This window comes from Balaenoptera musculus, chromosome 3, assembly GCF_009873245.2.
Source record: "Balaenoptera musculus isolate JJ_BM4_2016_0621 chromosome 3, mBalMus1.pri.v3, whole genome shotgun sequence".
Lineage (NCBI taxonomy): Eukaryota > Metazoa > Chordata > Mammalia > Artiodactyla > Balaenopteridae > Balaenoptera > Balaenoptera musculus.
In genome coordinates, this window is record NC_045787.1 from 56,036,562 (window position 1) to 56,051,577 (window position 15,016).

The 15,016-nt window shown below is 36.4% G+C and overlaps 1 protein-coding gene across 2 annotated transcripts in view; it reads left to right on the top strand.

The window, feature by feature from the left end:
* The window catches only part of FCHO2 (FCH and mu domain containing endocytic adaptor 2), a 116,467-nt gene that overhangs the window by 91,197 nt on the left and 10,254 nt on the right, over positions 1 to 15,016 (top strand). For both annotated transcript variants that reach the window (XM_036846400.1, XM_036846399.1), the window contains exons 20-22: positions 2,138 to 2,249; positions 5,756 to 5,911; positions 6,442 to 6,574. In XM_036846400.1, coding sequence (XP_036702295.1) covers positions 2,138 to 2,249; positions 5,756 to 5,911; positions 6,442 to 6,574 — 401 coding nt within the window. The remainder of the gene's footprint in view (positions 1 to 2,137; positions 2,250 to 5,755; positions 5,912 to 6,441; positions 6,575 to 15,016) is intronic.

Below are 15,016 nucleotides of genomic sequence, written 5' to 3' on the forward strand. Positions count from 1 at the left end.
ATATATATATATATATATTTTTTTTTATTTTATGGCTGCGTTGGGTCTTCGTTTCTGTGCGAGGGCTTTCTCTAGTTGTGGCAAGCGGGGGCCACTCTTCATCGCGGTGCGCGGGCCTCTCACTGTCACGGCCTCTCTTGTTGCGGAGCACAGACTCCAGACGCTCAGGCTCAGTAATTGTGGCTCACGGGCCTAGTTGCTCCGCAGCATGTGGGATCCTCCTAGACCAGGGCTCGAACCCGCGTTCCCTGCACCGGCAGGCAGACTCTCAACCACTGCGCCACCCGGGAAGCCCTAGAATATATTTTTTTAAAAATTGAACTAATTTAGATTTACAGTGAAATTTTCCCACTGCACAAACATGTATTTGCATAGTTGTAATCACATATCCTAGAAACTACTGCCTCTTGATCAAGCCCTTAGCTTTCATTTAATTATCTCACCTGATCCAAACTTGAATCCCTGCCAAGTCATTTTTCTTTTCAATCCAGGATTCACTCTGTGTTCAGTGATCTTACAAAATGAAAAACACAATCATGTTTCTTTTAAACATTTTCAGTGGCTTTTAGTGCCAATAGGATAAAATTAAAGGTCTTCCATATCCTGATCTGGGTTATAAACACTTCTCCAGACACATTTTCATGTCCTTTCATCGTTGCAGCCTATCACCCACAAAGTATGTTCCCGCTTTGCAGAAAAAACTACTTGTGGTTCAAAAAGGTACCATTTCTTTCATGCCTCTTTGGCAAAGTGTCTGGCATATATTGGTGGTTAGTAGATAGTAGCTGTTGTGATTTTGTGAATACATTTTATTATTGAGTTTAGTTTCATATGAAATTTTAAGTTGTCTTGTTTGGGAGAGTTTACTTTTCCCAGTGGCCTAGAAACAGCAGTTCCTGTTTCCATGTATTTTTAATCACTGAGTCATTTTTTTTTTAAACTATGAAGAACCTTCTAAATCAGAATTCTTCAAAATCTTGAACAATACAGAATCTTCCTGGCCTCTAAAGGTAACAAAAGCTCTTTCTCACTATTTGTAGGAGCCCAGGTTTAGTTGTGAGGCAAAGAAAGCTAGTACTGATTTTTGTTAGAATTAATAATACTCTAGGTATCTCAAAAGTAACTCACATCTGAAATAAAAATATCTGATGGCTATGAACATTGTGTAACATTTATGTAACAAAAAACATACATTCAAATTTCAGAGATAAATGAATAACCTAGGTCAACATTTTTCTTTAAATAAGAATGAATAATCATAATTAACTACCCTATTGACTTACTTTTACAAAATTTCATCATATATTGTACATTAAATGAAATGCTCCACTTTCCAATTGATAACAATAATGGTAAGGCATAAATGGAGAGAGTACATTTGTAAAAAAAAAAAAAAAAAAAAAAAAAAAAGGCAGTGCACTCTTTTAAGGGATTTGTCTGTTATGAAACAAACCAGATACTTTTAGGTTTTAAAAAACACCTGAACATATACATTAAATTTGTTTACATTTTATTACGCTTTTAAAACACTGCTCTTTTTATGATTTGACTCTAAAGGTATCTTACTGAGTTAACTTTATGTCAGGAATGTTACCTCAAAATGATGTTATTAGTCATATTTATCGAGGAAAGGTAATATGGGAATATAATACAAGCATAAGACAAAGAAGAGGTAAAGGAGAATTACAGTAATAATGAGCAGTGCATGATTACATTACACTGCTCATTTAGAAATAGCTAATGTATAGAAATACCTTAAATAGAAAAATCCAGTTTAATGACCTTACATATGTGAATTGGTAGAACCTGAAAGAATTTAGTATCTGAATGGTTTTGAAGCCATATTTTAGTAATTTTAGCTCTTCAGGTGAAGGGCTTTTTCCTTCTGACATTCCTTAACCCAACCCTTCTTTGTCATTCTATTTAAAATTGAAGTCACTGTGACATATTTTCCTGATTTTTTTTTATTTGTCCAACTTGTTTTATGCTCCATTTTTTAACCAGATTTATACTTGGGGCATCTTTGAAACCAGTAATAGAGTCACTTGTGACAAGCTAATGTTTTGACTCTACTCTGTCTTGGTATTTAATAAATATCTTTCTACAGGATTTAACAAATGAATTGTGTTTATTCTAGGTGTGTCACGAGGTCCCAGTCCTGTCAGCCTTGGAAATCAGGACACCTTACCTGTGGCAGTCGCCCTTACAGAATCTGTTAATGCCTACTTTAAAGGGGCAGATCCCACCAAGTTAGTTTTTAAAAGATACGTGTATACGTGTGTGTGTGTTTCAGGGGCAGGGGGCTTGGTGGTAAATTTTAAGAGTTATATTTTGATTCTCTATTAGTTACAGTTTTCTGTTACGTGTTTACCTGCTTTTTGCTATCAATTATAGTCATTTAGAGATTGTCTTTCAAATTTAAGAAGTCACTATAATCAGTAGTGATGGCTTTTTTCTAAGTTTATGTACGTTTTTGCCCAGGCTTTATGACCACTATGACACATCTGTTGTTTGACATGTCCGTAGAACAGGATTGTGGCAGCTGACGTAGATGGGGATAGAACTCTGAATCTTGGCCTAATGTATATCTTTGGTGAAAGTGTGATGTTTGCAAGAGAGACCTAGAGTGCATGTCTATTACAGGAGACTCTTGAAGGATTGGTTTAACCTCCTTCTATTAAGAAAATGATCTTTGGGTGAATGACCACCCTTATTTTTCTTTCTTTTTTTTTGAATTTTATTTTATTTTTTCATACAGCAGGTTCTTATTAGTTATCTATCTTATACATATTAGTGTATACATGTCAATCCCAATCTCCCAATTCATCCCACCACCACCACCCCACCCTTATTTTTCATGTATAACATTATTCATTCATTGAATATTTGAGTCCTTAATATGTGTAAGACTGTTATTAGCTTGCATTGTTGTGAAAGTTTCTTAGTTTTCACTTGAGATAATGCAAGCTCTGTAGAGAAGAACTTTTGTTCACTAAAGTACCTTCAGCACATACAACAGTCTTACACATAGTAAGCACTCAAATGTTTGATGAGTTAATAATGTTACTTAGGAAAAGGAGAGGTATTGATATATGCTATGAAGAAAAATAAACCAGGGTAAGGGGATAGACAGTTACAACAGAGGGCTACTATTTTAGATAGAATGATCAGTGAAAACCTTTTTGAGGTTGTTTTTGAAAGACATTGAGGGAGGAGCAAGCCATGCAGATAGGTGAGTGAAGAGCATTCCAGTAAGTGTAAGGGACTGAGGTAGAAGTATGCTTGGCATAGTCAAGAAACAGCAAAGAGAACCATGTCACTGAGTAGGAGTGAACAAGGGAGAAAGTAGTCAAAGATAAGTCCACAGAGGGAACAGATCAGGCTGGGCATTGTAGACCATGATAAGGAGTTTGGAATTTATTATGGGTGAGGTGGGAAGCAAGTAGAGGCTTTTGAGTAGAGGAGTGATGAGGTTACTTATGTTTTTGAAGTAGCACTCTGCCTGCTATATGGAGAATAAACTAGAAGAAGCCAGAGTAGATGCAGAGAGAAAGGGTTAACCACTGAAGTCCAGGTGAGAGATGATGGTGACTTGTATAAGGGTATTAGCAGAAGAGATTGTGAGTAGTAATGAGATTCTGAATGTATTTTGAAAACAGAGTTGTCAAGATTTGTTGAGGGAGTAGATTGTTAAATTTGAAGTACTTATTAAGACAATTTAGTGGGGATGTTGAGTTGATGATAGTTGAATACATGATTCTGGAGTTCAGAGATAGGTCCAGGCTAAAATATTTGGTAGTCATTAATTTGTACATGATACTTAAAGCCTGGGGCATTAGGGTGTAGAGAAGAGATCTGATGAGAACTTAAGTCCTGGCCCCCTTCAGTGTTTAAAAACAGGAGGATGAGAATCATCTAGCAATGGAGTTTGGGACAGCAAGCAACAAGAGAGGTGAGAAGAGAACCAGTAGAGCAGAGTCCCAGAAACTAAGTGAATAAACGCTTTCATGAAAGAAGGTGTGAAGCTGTATCTGATGCTATCGTCAGGTCAAGAAAAATTGATCATTAACAACATGAAGGTCATTAATGACCTTCACAAGAGCAGCTCTAGTAGACTGCTTCGAGGGAGCTCAGGAGCAGGAGCTGATGCAAATACAGACAACTGTATTTGGAGAGAGCAAATGTTAGGCAATTCTTTTAGGATATTTTGCTCTAAGTAGAAGCAGAGAAACAGGGTGGTAGCAGGAGAGAGATGGGAGAATCAGAGGAGGCCTTTATTAATTTTAGTTTTTGGGTTTTTAAAAGATGATATACATTTCAGTATGCTAATGGGAAAAATCCAATATTTATGGAAAAAATTGAATCCGCAGGAAAGGGGTCAATTGCATGAGTGAAGTCCTTCAGTATGTAAGAGGAGATGTGCTTCAGTACAGTTAACCTTAGGTGCATAGGCTGATTATCTGTTGAAACAGGAGGGAACGCAGAAGGTATGCATGCCTTTAGAGTCAGGGAGATTAGGATTTTAGTAGTGAGAGTATGAGGAAGTTCTTTTCTGATTTTATTTCATCCGTAAAATTTAAAGGAAAGTCGTTGACTGCAGTTGGGGGAGGGAATTTTGCAGGTTAGAGTTAGAGGAGAAAGGAGAAGGTATGAAAAGAGCTAGGGAATGTAGTAGAATTTCCAGGTTATACTAAGGGGACCCAAGTGAGAGTTTTGGCTATATCATTATACGTTTTTCTCTAGTCATGTTTGGCCATATAGATGTAGGTGAGGAGCTGGATTTAGCTAAGACTGTGTTTTGCCAAACAAGCATAGTCAAATGAGAGAGAACCAAGGGGAGGGTTTATGCAAAGGAGTATGTATATTGATGGACCATGAAGTCCCAAGATAGGGGGAAATGAGGATATGAAGGAAGAATGAAGATTAATGAAAAAGGTGGTAGGAACAATGGATTATGAAGGTTTTTGATGAGATTGGAGATGCAGTACTAGACAGAATGAGTTGGAGAAGTAGGAAGAGACTATCCGATGAGTGGGGAATCAGACTGAGATGATGGAGGGGCTGAAGTATGGCCGGGGTAGGCTGGAAGGCAGGATCACTGAAGGTAAGGGGCTGAAGAACTAGGTGACCAAGGTGTTGAAAGGATTATCTGTGTGGATATTGGAATCACTAAAAATTTATGATAGGAGTAGTTGTGCAGAGACAGACTGACAGTGGGCCAGGAGCTATAATTTTCAGAAAATGAAAGGGAATGTTGAAGATGACTTGGAGGGTTGGGATAGCGAGTAGTATAATCTGATGGTGTGAGTTTCAAATGAAGCTGGTCGTTTTTCAGAAGGAAGAAGGAATATAGAGTTGTAAGAGGCAATGAGAAGCAAGGAGGACATCTACCACTGCCACCGTCAGGCCCAGTGCTTTGTGGGGTTTGGAGGAAAAATAGCTACAGCTGGGGATAGTGTTACCAGGGAAACAATGTCCCTATGAGACAGCCAGGGATGGTTTTGGCAAACAAGTGAAAGGAGTATTATCAGTGTGCTTCCATTTGTGTTTGGAATTTAATTCTAGGAAAAACTGGTGTTAGATGAATATATCATTTCACATAGAATCACTTTTTATAATTGAAAAAATAATTCATGGTAATTATGATAAAAGGTTATATATATAAATAAAGCCCTTTTAAAACTAAATATGCTTTAAATGGAGGTTAAAATGCCTTATTTAAACTATTTAAATTTTTCAAAATGCCTACTTTCAGGTGTATTGTGAAGATCACTGGTGACATGACAATATCATTTCCAAGTGGAGTTATTAAAGTCTTCACTAGTAATCCATCCCCAGCTGTGCTCTGCTTCAGGGTGAAAAATATCAACAGACTAGAACAAATTCTTCCAAATGCACAACTTGTGTTCAGGTTTGTGTACTTTTCAGTTTTTTAAAAATTTTTTGGCCACACTGTGTGGCAATGTGGAATCGTAGTTCCCTGATTAGGGATCGAACCTGTGCCCCCTGTGGTGGAAGAAGTTCAGAGTCTTAACCACTGGACCACCAGGGAAATCCCCAGGTTTGTGTACTTTTGTTTTGAAGGTGAAATTTCTTTTTAAGAAATATTTTCTTTCTTCTTCAAAGCAACAGGAATTCAATTTGAAGACAATATCAAAATTATTTATTATGATTAAATAGGATTCTGCTGTCTTTGTTTTGTTTGTGCTGGTGGTGGTATTAGTCATTGTTAAATCCTTCTCTACTGTACATCTTCTCATCTTTTAGGCAACTTTCTGCTATGTTCCATTCTTTATCCCCTAAGTTTAGTTTTCCCTCATCCCATCTTTTGGTTCATTTCTACTAGTCTTTGCCAGGTCCCCAAATTACTACAGAGAGGCAGATGATAAAGATGAATAAATAAATATGAAATAATAATGAAAATATTTCTTATACATACAGTGATCCATCACAATGTGATTCTAACACAAAAGATTTTTGGATGAACATGCAAGCTCTTACTATCTACCTCAAGAAGCTATCAGAGCAAAATCCAGCTGCTTCTTATTATAATGTAGATGTATTAAAGTATCAGGTGAGTGTCATATTATAAAAATCCTTAATTAAAATATTAACAAACAGAATCTTGCATATCATTAAATGAATAATATGTCATGGCCAAATGAAGTTCATTCGAGCAATGCAAGGATGTTTCAAAATCAAAAAGTCTGTTAATAAGCCTATGGAGATTTTGGCCAATTTGATCAAATTCACCATCTATTACCAATTAAAATACTGAGTAAATATAAATATATGAATGTCCTTCACCTGAAAAGACCAGCATATCAGTCTTAATAATGAAATACCTAAAGCATTGAAAGTCAGGAATGGCAAAGACACCCATTATTCCTGTTAGTGTATAAGATTTTTCTGGATGTGTTAGTATAGTTAGAATAAAATAAGTGGTGATAAACATTGGAAAGGAAGATATAAAAATAGTATTAGTTACAGGTGATATATTTCTGGAAAACTCAAGAGAATCAACTGAAAAACTGATGCAGGAGAATTTAGCAAAGTGGTCATTTAAAAAACTAATACAAAAATTAATGGCTTTCAAAACAACTAGTTAGGAAAACTAATGGAGAAAGATATTCACAATAAAAAAACTAATTAGAGCTGGAGAGGTAGTCCAAGATGGTATAGGAAGATCCTGAACTCACCTTCTCCCATGGATACACCAACATGGTGTGTATACAGCTACATGTGGAACAGTTCCCTCTGAAAGATAGCTAAACAGCTCCTTCATATCAGCAAATGAGAAAAGGGTCACACTGAGGTGAGTAGGAGAGGCTGAGACACAGTCTCACTGTAAGCCTCAACCCCATCATGGCAACCCACCATCTGGATGGAACTCACAAATCTGGAGCTTCTCCCTGAGGAACAAAGAGTTTGTAATCCACATAGACAGCCCAGCTTTTGAGACCTGCACTTGATAGACGAGTCCCTAAAACATCTGGCTTTGAAAACCAGTGGAGCTCATATTCACAGGAACCAAAGGGCTGTAGGGGTCTGAGAAATGGCTTTAAAGAGCTTGCATGCAGACTCAAGCACCCTAGGTCCCAGCATGCAAGCGGCCATTTGAGAAGCACACAGACTATATGTGAAAGAGATTCATTTGCTGATCTTAAAGCATCGGCTTGAGGGGCCAGGGCGTGTTGAGATACTCTCCAGGGAATGAGGTGCTGGAGGGCACCTCTTTTACTTACTCCGTCTACTTTGCTAAAGCCAACAGGCACCACTTTATTTTTTATTTTTTATTTTTTTACTATAGACTTTTTCTCTTGGTGGGTGCCATCTTTACACTCCAACCAGTGGGCTCTCCCTCTCTCATGCTAAAGCTGGCTTTTTATTCAAGACCTCTTTCCTCCTTCCTCAGTGGGTGTCATCTTTGCACTCTCTTCTGTGACACCAGTATCTTCAAGAGGGGAGTTTTTATAGATGTCTGGTGCCCCAGTTTTTGCAGCTGCAGCCCAGGGGACACCCTTGATCTCCTGGCTCTGGAGGCCAGGGGAGCTTGCATTTCTGGGTCGCACAGGACAATAACAATCAGTGAGACAGGTTTGGCAGGCTACTGCCCCCAGGGCGATGCACAGAAAGCAGACTGAAAAACAGCCGTAGTGTTTCTGTGAAAGAGACCCATTTGCTTGGCCTGGAGCAGCAGCCTAAGGGGCAGGCTTCAGGTCTGACACACATCTAGGGGTCTGCAGATACGCTCTTAGGGAACATAGGCTGGAGGAATGCAGTCAATTCACTTTCCCTCTGCCTTGCTACAGCTCACCAGTATCTCCCAGAAAGGAACTTATAGACTCGTCTAGAGCCCTGATTTTTATGACTGTCACCCAGGGGACACCTCCAGATCACCTGATCTGGTGGCCAGCAGGGCTTACATTTGTATTCAATCCCACAGGACTATATGTATTTGCATACTTTAAAAGCTGCTGCCTGAGCATCTAGCTTCCTAGTCAGTCTGAATCTATGTGCTGGCAGATTTCCTGCTTTGAAACACTGACAGGTCTTGGCACACCCTTGACAATTAGGAGCTATTAAATATAAAATAGGCTGCTTGGACAATCACAGAGGTTTGAGAGGCAACCAAGAGCTAAGGTGAGGTTGAACAATAAGGTTCATCTCCTACACAAGGTTACTCTTTCAAGACTGGAAGGGGTGGCTATTTCATCTAATACAAAGAAGCACAGAAAATCAAGTAAAATGAGGAAACAGGAATATATTCTAAAAGAAAGAACAAGATAAAACCTTAGAAAAACACCTTAATGAAACAGAGATAAGTAATTTACCTTATAAAGAGTTGTGAGTAATGGTCATAAAATGCTCACCTCACTTGGGAGAAGAATGGATAAACACAGTGAGAAGTTCAACAAAGAAATAGAAAACATAAGAAAGTAACAAATAGAAGTCACTGGGCTGAAGAATACAATAACTGATCTGAAATATATACTGGAGGGGTTCAACAGCAGACTAGATGAAGCAAAGAAAGGATCAGTGAACTCAAAGACAGGGCATTGGAACTCACCTAATCAGAACAGCAAAAAGAAAAAAGAATTTTAAAAAGTGGAGATAGCTTACAGGACTTATGGGACAACATCAAGCAAACTAACATATACATTATAACGGTCCCAGAAGGAGAATAGAGATAAAGGGACTGAAAACTTACTTGAAGAAATAATGGCTGAGAACTTCCCTAACCTGGGAAAGGAAACAGACATTCAGATCCAGGAAGCCCAGAGAGACCCACACCAAGACACATTATAATTAAAATGTCAAAAGTTTGAAAAAAGAATATTAAAAGCAGCAAGAGAAAAACCAAGGGAGCTCTCATAAGACCATCAGCAGACTTTTCAGCAGAAACTTTGCAAGCCAGAAGGGATATATTCAAAGTAAACTTCTAACCAAGAATACTCCACCTGGCAGAGTTATTGCTCAGAATTGGAGGAAAGATACGGAGTTTCCCAGGCAAGCAAAACCTAAAGGAGTTCATCACCAATAAACCAGCCTTACAAGAAATGTTAAAGGGACTTCTTTGCTGAAAAGGGCGCTAATTAGTAACAAAAGTATGAAAGTATAAATCTCACTGGTAAAGGTAAATATATAGTAGAGGTAGTGGATTAATCACATAGAATGAAAATAGTAAAAGGATAAAAGACAAAAGTAGTAAAAATAACTCCAATAATTAGTGAAGGGATACACAAGATAAAAAGATGTAAAATGTGACATCAAAAACAGAAAATAGAGGGGGGGGTAAAACTGTAGACCTTTAGAATGCATTCAAACTTAAGTTGTTTGCAGCTTAAAATGGACTGTTATGTAGGTTGTTACATGTAAGCCTCATGGTAACAACCAAGCAAAAACCTATAGAAGATACACAAAAGATAATGAGAAAGAAATTAACCATTCCACTAAAGAAAGTCATCAAACCACAAAGAAAGAGAGTAAGAGAACAGAACAGCCAGAAAATAATTAACAATATGCAGTGAATACATACCTGTCAATAATTATTTTAATTGTAAATGGACTAAATTCTCCAATCAAAAGACATAGAGTGGCTGAATGGATTAAAAAAATAAGACCTATTTATATGCTGCCTATAAGATGCTTCCTTCAGATGTAAGGACACACACAGAATGAACGTTGAAGGGATGGAAAAAGATGTTCCATGCAAACAGAAACCAAAAGAAAGCTTGGGTAGCTATACTTATATCAGAAAAACATAGACTAAAACAGAGACTGTAATAAGAGACAAAGAAGGGCATTACAAATTGATGAAGGTGTCAATCCAACAAGAAGATGTTTAACATTTGTAAATAATTATGCACCCAACATAGGAGCACCTAAATATATAGAGCAAATGTTAACAGACCTAAAGGGAGAAATAGACAGCAATACAGTAATAGTAGGGGACTTTAATACCCACTCTTATTAATAGATAAGTTATCCCGACAGAAATCAATAAGGAAACATCAGCCTTATATGTATGACATGTTAGACCAGATGGACTTAACAGATATACAGAAAACATTCCATCCAAAAGCAGCAGAGTGCACATTCTTCTCAACTGCATATGGAACATTCTCCAGGACCATATATTAGGTGAAAAAACAAGTCATAATAAATTTAACATTGGAGTCAAATCAAGCATCTCTTTTAGGACCACAGTGGTATGAAACTAGAAATCAGTTACAAGAAGAAGACTGGAAAAATCACAAATATGGATAGATTAAACAATATGCTACTGAGTAACCAACGGGTCAATGAAGAAATCAAAGGAGAAATCAAAAAATACTTTGAAACAAATGAAAATGGAAATACAACATACCAAAAATTCATGGGATGCAGCAGAAGAGTTTCTAAGAGGGAAGTTCATAGTGATACATGCCTACCTCAAGAAACAAGAATAATCTCAAACAACTTAACTTTACACCTCAAGTAACTAGAAAAAGAAGAGCAAACGGAGCCCAAAGTTAGTTGAAGGAAGGTAATAAGAAAGATCAGAGCAGAAATAATTAGAGACTAAAAAGATCAATGAAACTAAGAGCTGGTTTTTTGAAAAGATAAACAAAATTGACAGACCTTTATCTAGACTCACCAAGAAAAAAGGAGGGCTCAAATCAGAAATGAAGGAGGAGCTGTTACAACTAATACCACTGAAATACAGAGACTCATAAGATACTACCATGAACAATTATATGCCAACGCATTGCCAGCAACCTACAAGAAATGTATACATTTCTAGGGACATACAGCCAGCTTTCCAACACTGAATCATGAAGAAGTAGAAAATATGAATAGATTACTAGTAAGGAGATATGAATCCATAATCAGAAACCTTCCAACAAACAAAAGTCCGGGATCAAACGGTTTCACTACCAAAGTCTACCAGACATTAAAAGAATTACAGCAATTCTTCTCAAACTCTTCCCAAAAAATAGAAAAGGAGGGAACACTTCCAAACTCATTTTATGAGGCCAGCATTACCCTGATACCAAAACCAGACAAGGACACTAGAAGAAAAAATTATGGGCTGATATCCCTGATGAACATAGATGCAGAAATCCTCAACAAAATATTAGCGAACCAACTGCAACAATACATTAAAAGGGTCATACACCATGATCAAGTGGGATTTATTCCAGGGATGCAAGGATGGTTTGACATCCAGAAATCAAGCAACATGATACACCACATTAACAAATGAACATGAAAATCATGATCATCTCAGTGGATTACAGAAAAAGCATTTGACAAAATGTAACATCCATTTATGATAAAAACTCCCAACACAGTGGGTATAGAGGGAACATACCTCAACATAATAAATGCCATATATGACAAGCCTATAGCTAATATGCTCAGTGGTGAAAATCTGAAAGCTTTTCTTCTAAGATCAGGAACAAGACAAGGATGCCTACTCTCACCACTTTTATTCAACATAGTATTAAAGTTCTAGCCAGATAAATTAGGCAAGAAAAAGAAAAGGCATCCAAATTAGAAAGGAAGAAGTAAAATTGTCACTCTTTGCAGCTGACATATTATATGTAGAAAACCTTTAGACTCCATAAGAAAAAAAACTTAGAATACTGAATAATAAATGAATAAACTGAATAATAAATGAATTCAGTAATTTTGTAAAACTCAAAATATATAAAAATCTATTGTGTTTCTATACACTGATAATGAACTAGCAGAGGAAATTAAGAAAATAATCCCATTTACAATTGCATCAAAAAGAATAAAATACTTAGGAATAAATTCAACCACAGAGGTGAAAGACCTGTACACTGAAAACTATAAGACAGTGATGAAAGAAATTAAAGACAAAACTTAATGAAAAGATACTCCATGCTCATCGATAGAATTAAAATTGTTAAGATATCCATACTACCCAAAGCAATCACAGGTTTAATGCAATAACTGTTAAAATTCCACTGGCAATTTTTCACAGAAATAGAATAAACTATCCTAAAATTTGTATGGAATCACGAAGGACCCGAAATAGCCAAAGCAATCTTGAGAAAGAACAAAAAGCTAGAGGCATCACGCTCCCTGATTTCAAACCATATGACATAGGTATAGTAATCAAAACATGGTATTGGCAAAAAAATAGACACATAGATCAATGGAACAGAATAGAGAGTTCAGAAATGAACCCACACATACATGCTCAATTAATTTATGACAAAAGGAGCCAAGAATAAATAAACATTGGGGAAAGGACAGTCTCTTCAATAAATAGTATTGGGAAGATGTTAAAAAAAAAATAGTATTGGGAAAACTAAATTAGTCACATGCAAAAGAATGAAACTAGACTACTGTCTTATACCATACACAAAAATTGACTCAAAGTGGATTAAAGACTTGAATGCAAGACCTGAAACCCTGAAACTCATAGAAGAAAACATAGGTGGTAAGCTTCTTAACATCAGCCTTGGTGATCATTTTCTGGATTTGACTTCAGAAGCAAAGGCAACAAAAGCAAAATTAAACAAGCAGGACTACATTAAACTAAAAAGCTGCACAGCGAAGAACATCATCAACAAAACGGAAAGGCAATGTACTGAATGGGAGAAGATTATTTGCAAACAATATATCTGATAAGGGGTTAATATCCAAAATCTATAAAGAACATACAACTCAATAGCAAAACAAACAATCTGATTTTAAAAGTGGACAGAGGATCTGAATAGACATTTTTCCAAAGAAGACATACAGATGGCCAAAAGATAGATGAAAAGTTGCTCAGCATCACTGATGATTAGGAAGTGCAAATCAAAACCACAATAAGCTGTCATCTCACACCTGTGAAAATGGCTGTCATCAAAAAGACAAGAATGTAGAGAAAAGGGAACCTTTGTGCACTGTTGGTGGGAATGTAAATTGATGTAGCCACTATGGAAGACAGTTTGGAGGTTCCTCAAAAAATTAAAAATAGAACTACAATATGATCCAGCAATTCCACTTCTGGGTATTTATCTGAGGAAAATGAAAATACTAATTTGAAAAGATTTTTGGACCCCAATGTTCATTGCAGTGTTATTTACAGTAGCCAAGATATGGAAAAACCCAAGTGTTCATCAATAAATGAATGGATAAAGAAGATTTGCTGTATATACACAATGGAATACTATTCAGCCATTAAAAAAGAATGAAACCTTGCCGTTTGCAACCACATGGATGGACCTTGAGGGCATTATGCTAAGTGAAATGAATCAGGGAAGACAGAGATGGTTTGATCTCACTTATGTGTGGAATCTAAAAAACAAACAAACCAGACCAAGTTCATAGATACAGAGAACAGATTGGTGGTTGCTAGAGGCGCAGGGGGTTAGGGGTGGGTGAAATGGCTGAAGGGGGTCAAATTTACAGACTTCTGGTTATAAAATAAATAAGTGATGGGGATGTAATGTACAGCATGGTATCCAAAGTTAATAATACTGTATTGCATATTTCAAAGTTGCTAAGAGTATATTTTAAAAGTTCTCACCACAGGAAAAAAATACTTTGTATGTACGGTGACAGAGGGTAACTAGACTTGCTGTGGTGATCATTTCACAATGTATATAAATATCAAATTACTACACTGTACACCTGAAACTAATATAATGTTACATGTCAATTATACTTCAATTAAAAAAACTTTTTTTAAAAGATCTGTTACAGCATCCTTTCCTGTAGCTACAGTGAACACACAAAAAATTTTTTTAAACTAATTATGAAACACCATCTCTGCTGCCTTGAATATAGTTAGAATGATATACTTTATTTAAAGGAAGACTCATATTGTAGAAAGCTTAGCTGTTTCTAAATTAGCTAATAAATTTAATGTGATCCTGATCAGAAACTCAGTGGAGGTGTTTATATATTTGTGTCTGGAGACTTGACGGTATTTTCAAGTTCTCAGAGGAATAAAGCCCGGAAAATTAAGTTAAGAAAAGTTTTAAACAGTAACGTGGAGTAATGTTTTAGTTTCAATGGGAAAACTTTGTAAGCCAACAGTATTTAAAATAGTTTGGAACTGGCACAACAATAGATGGCCAGATGAATGAAACAGATTAGAATATCCAGAAATAGATCTAAGAATAAACGGAAAATTCTTTCTATGACAAAGTAGCATTTCAAGACAATGTGGAAATGATTAATTTTTCAGTAAATGATACTGGGGCAGCAGGCTGGAGATTTGGGGAAAAAAATTCAGCTGAATCCCTAGCTCATACCTTTAACCAAAATAAAATCTGCATGTATCAAAGGTTTAATAATAATAAATGAAGCCATAAAGATATGAAAATAAAGCATGGATGAATATATGTATATCTGGGTATGTATGCATGTGTGTTGTGTATGTGTTATAAATGTTTATTACATATTTTAATCTTGAAGTGTGGAAGACCTTTCTGAATACAATACAAAACCCAGAAGTCATGCAATAAGAGAATGAGATACTTGAGACAAAAAGAAAGAAATATGT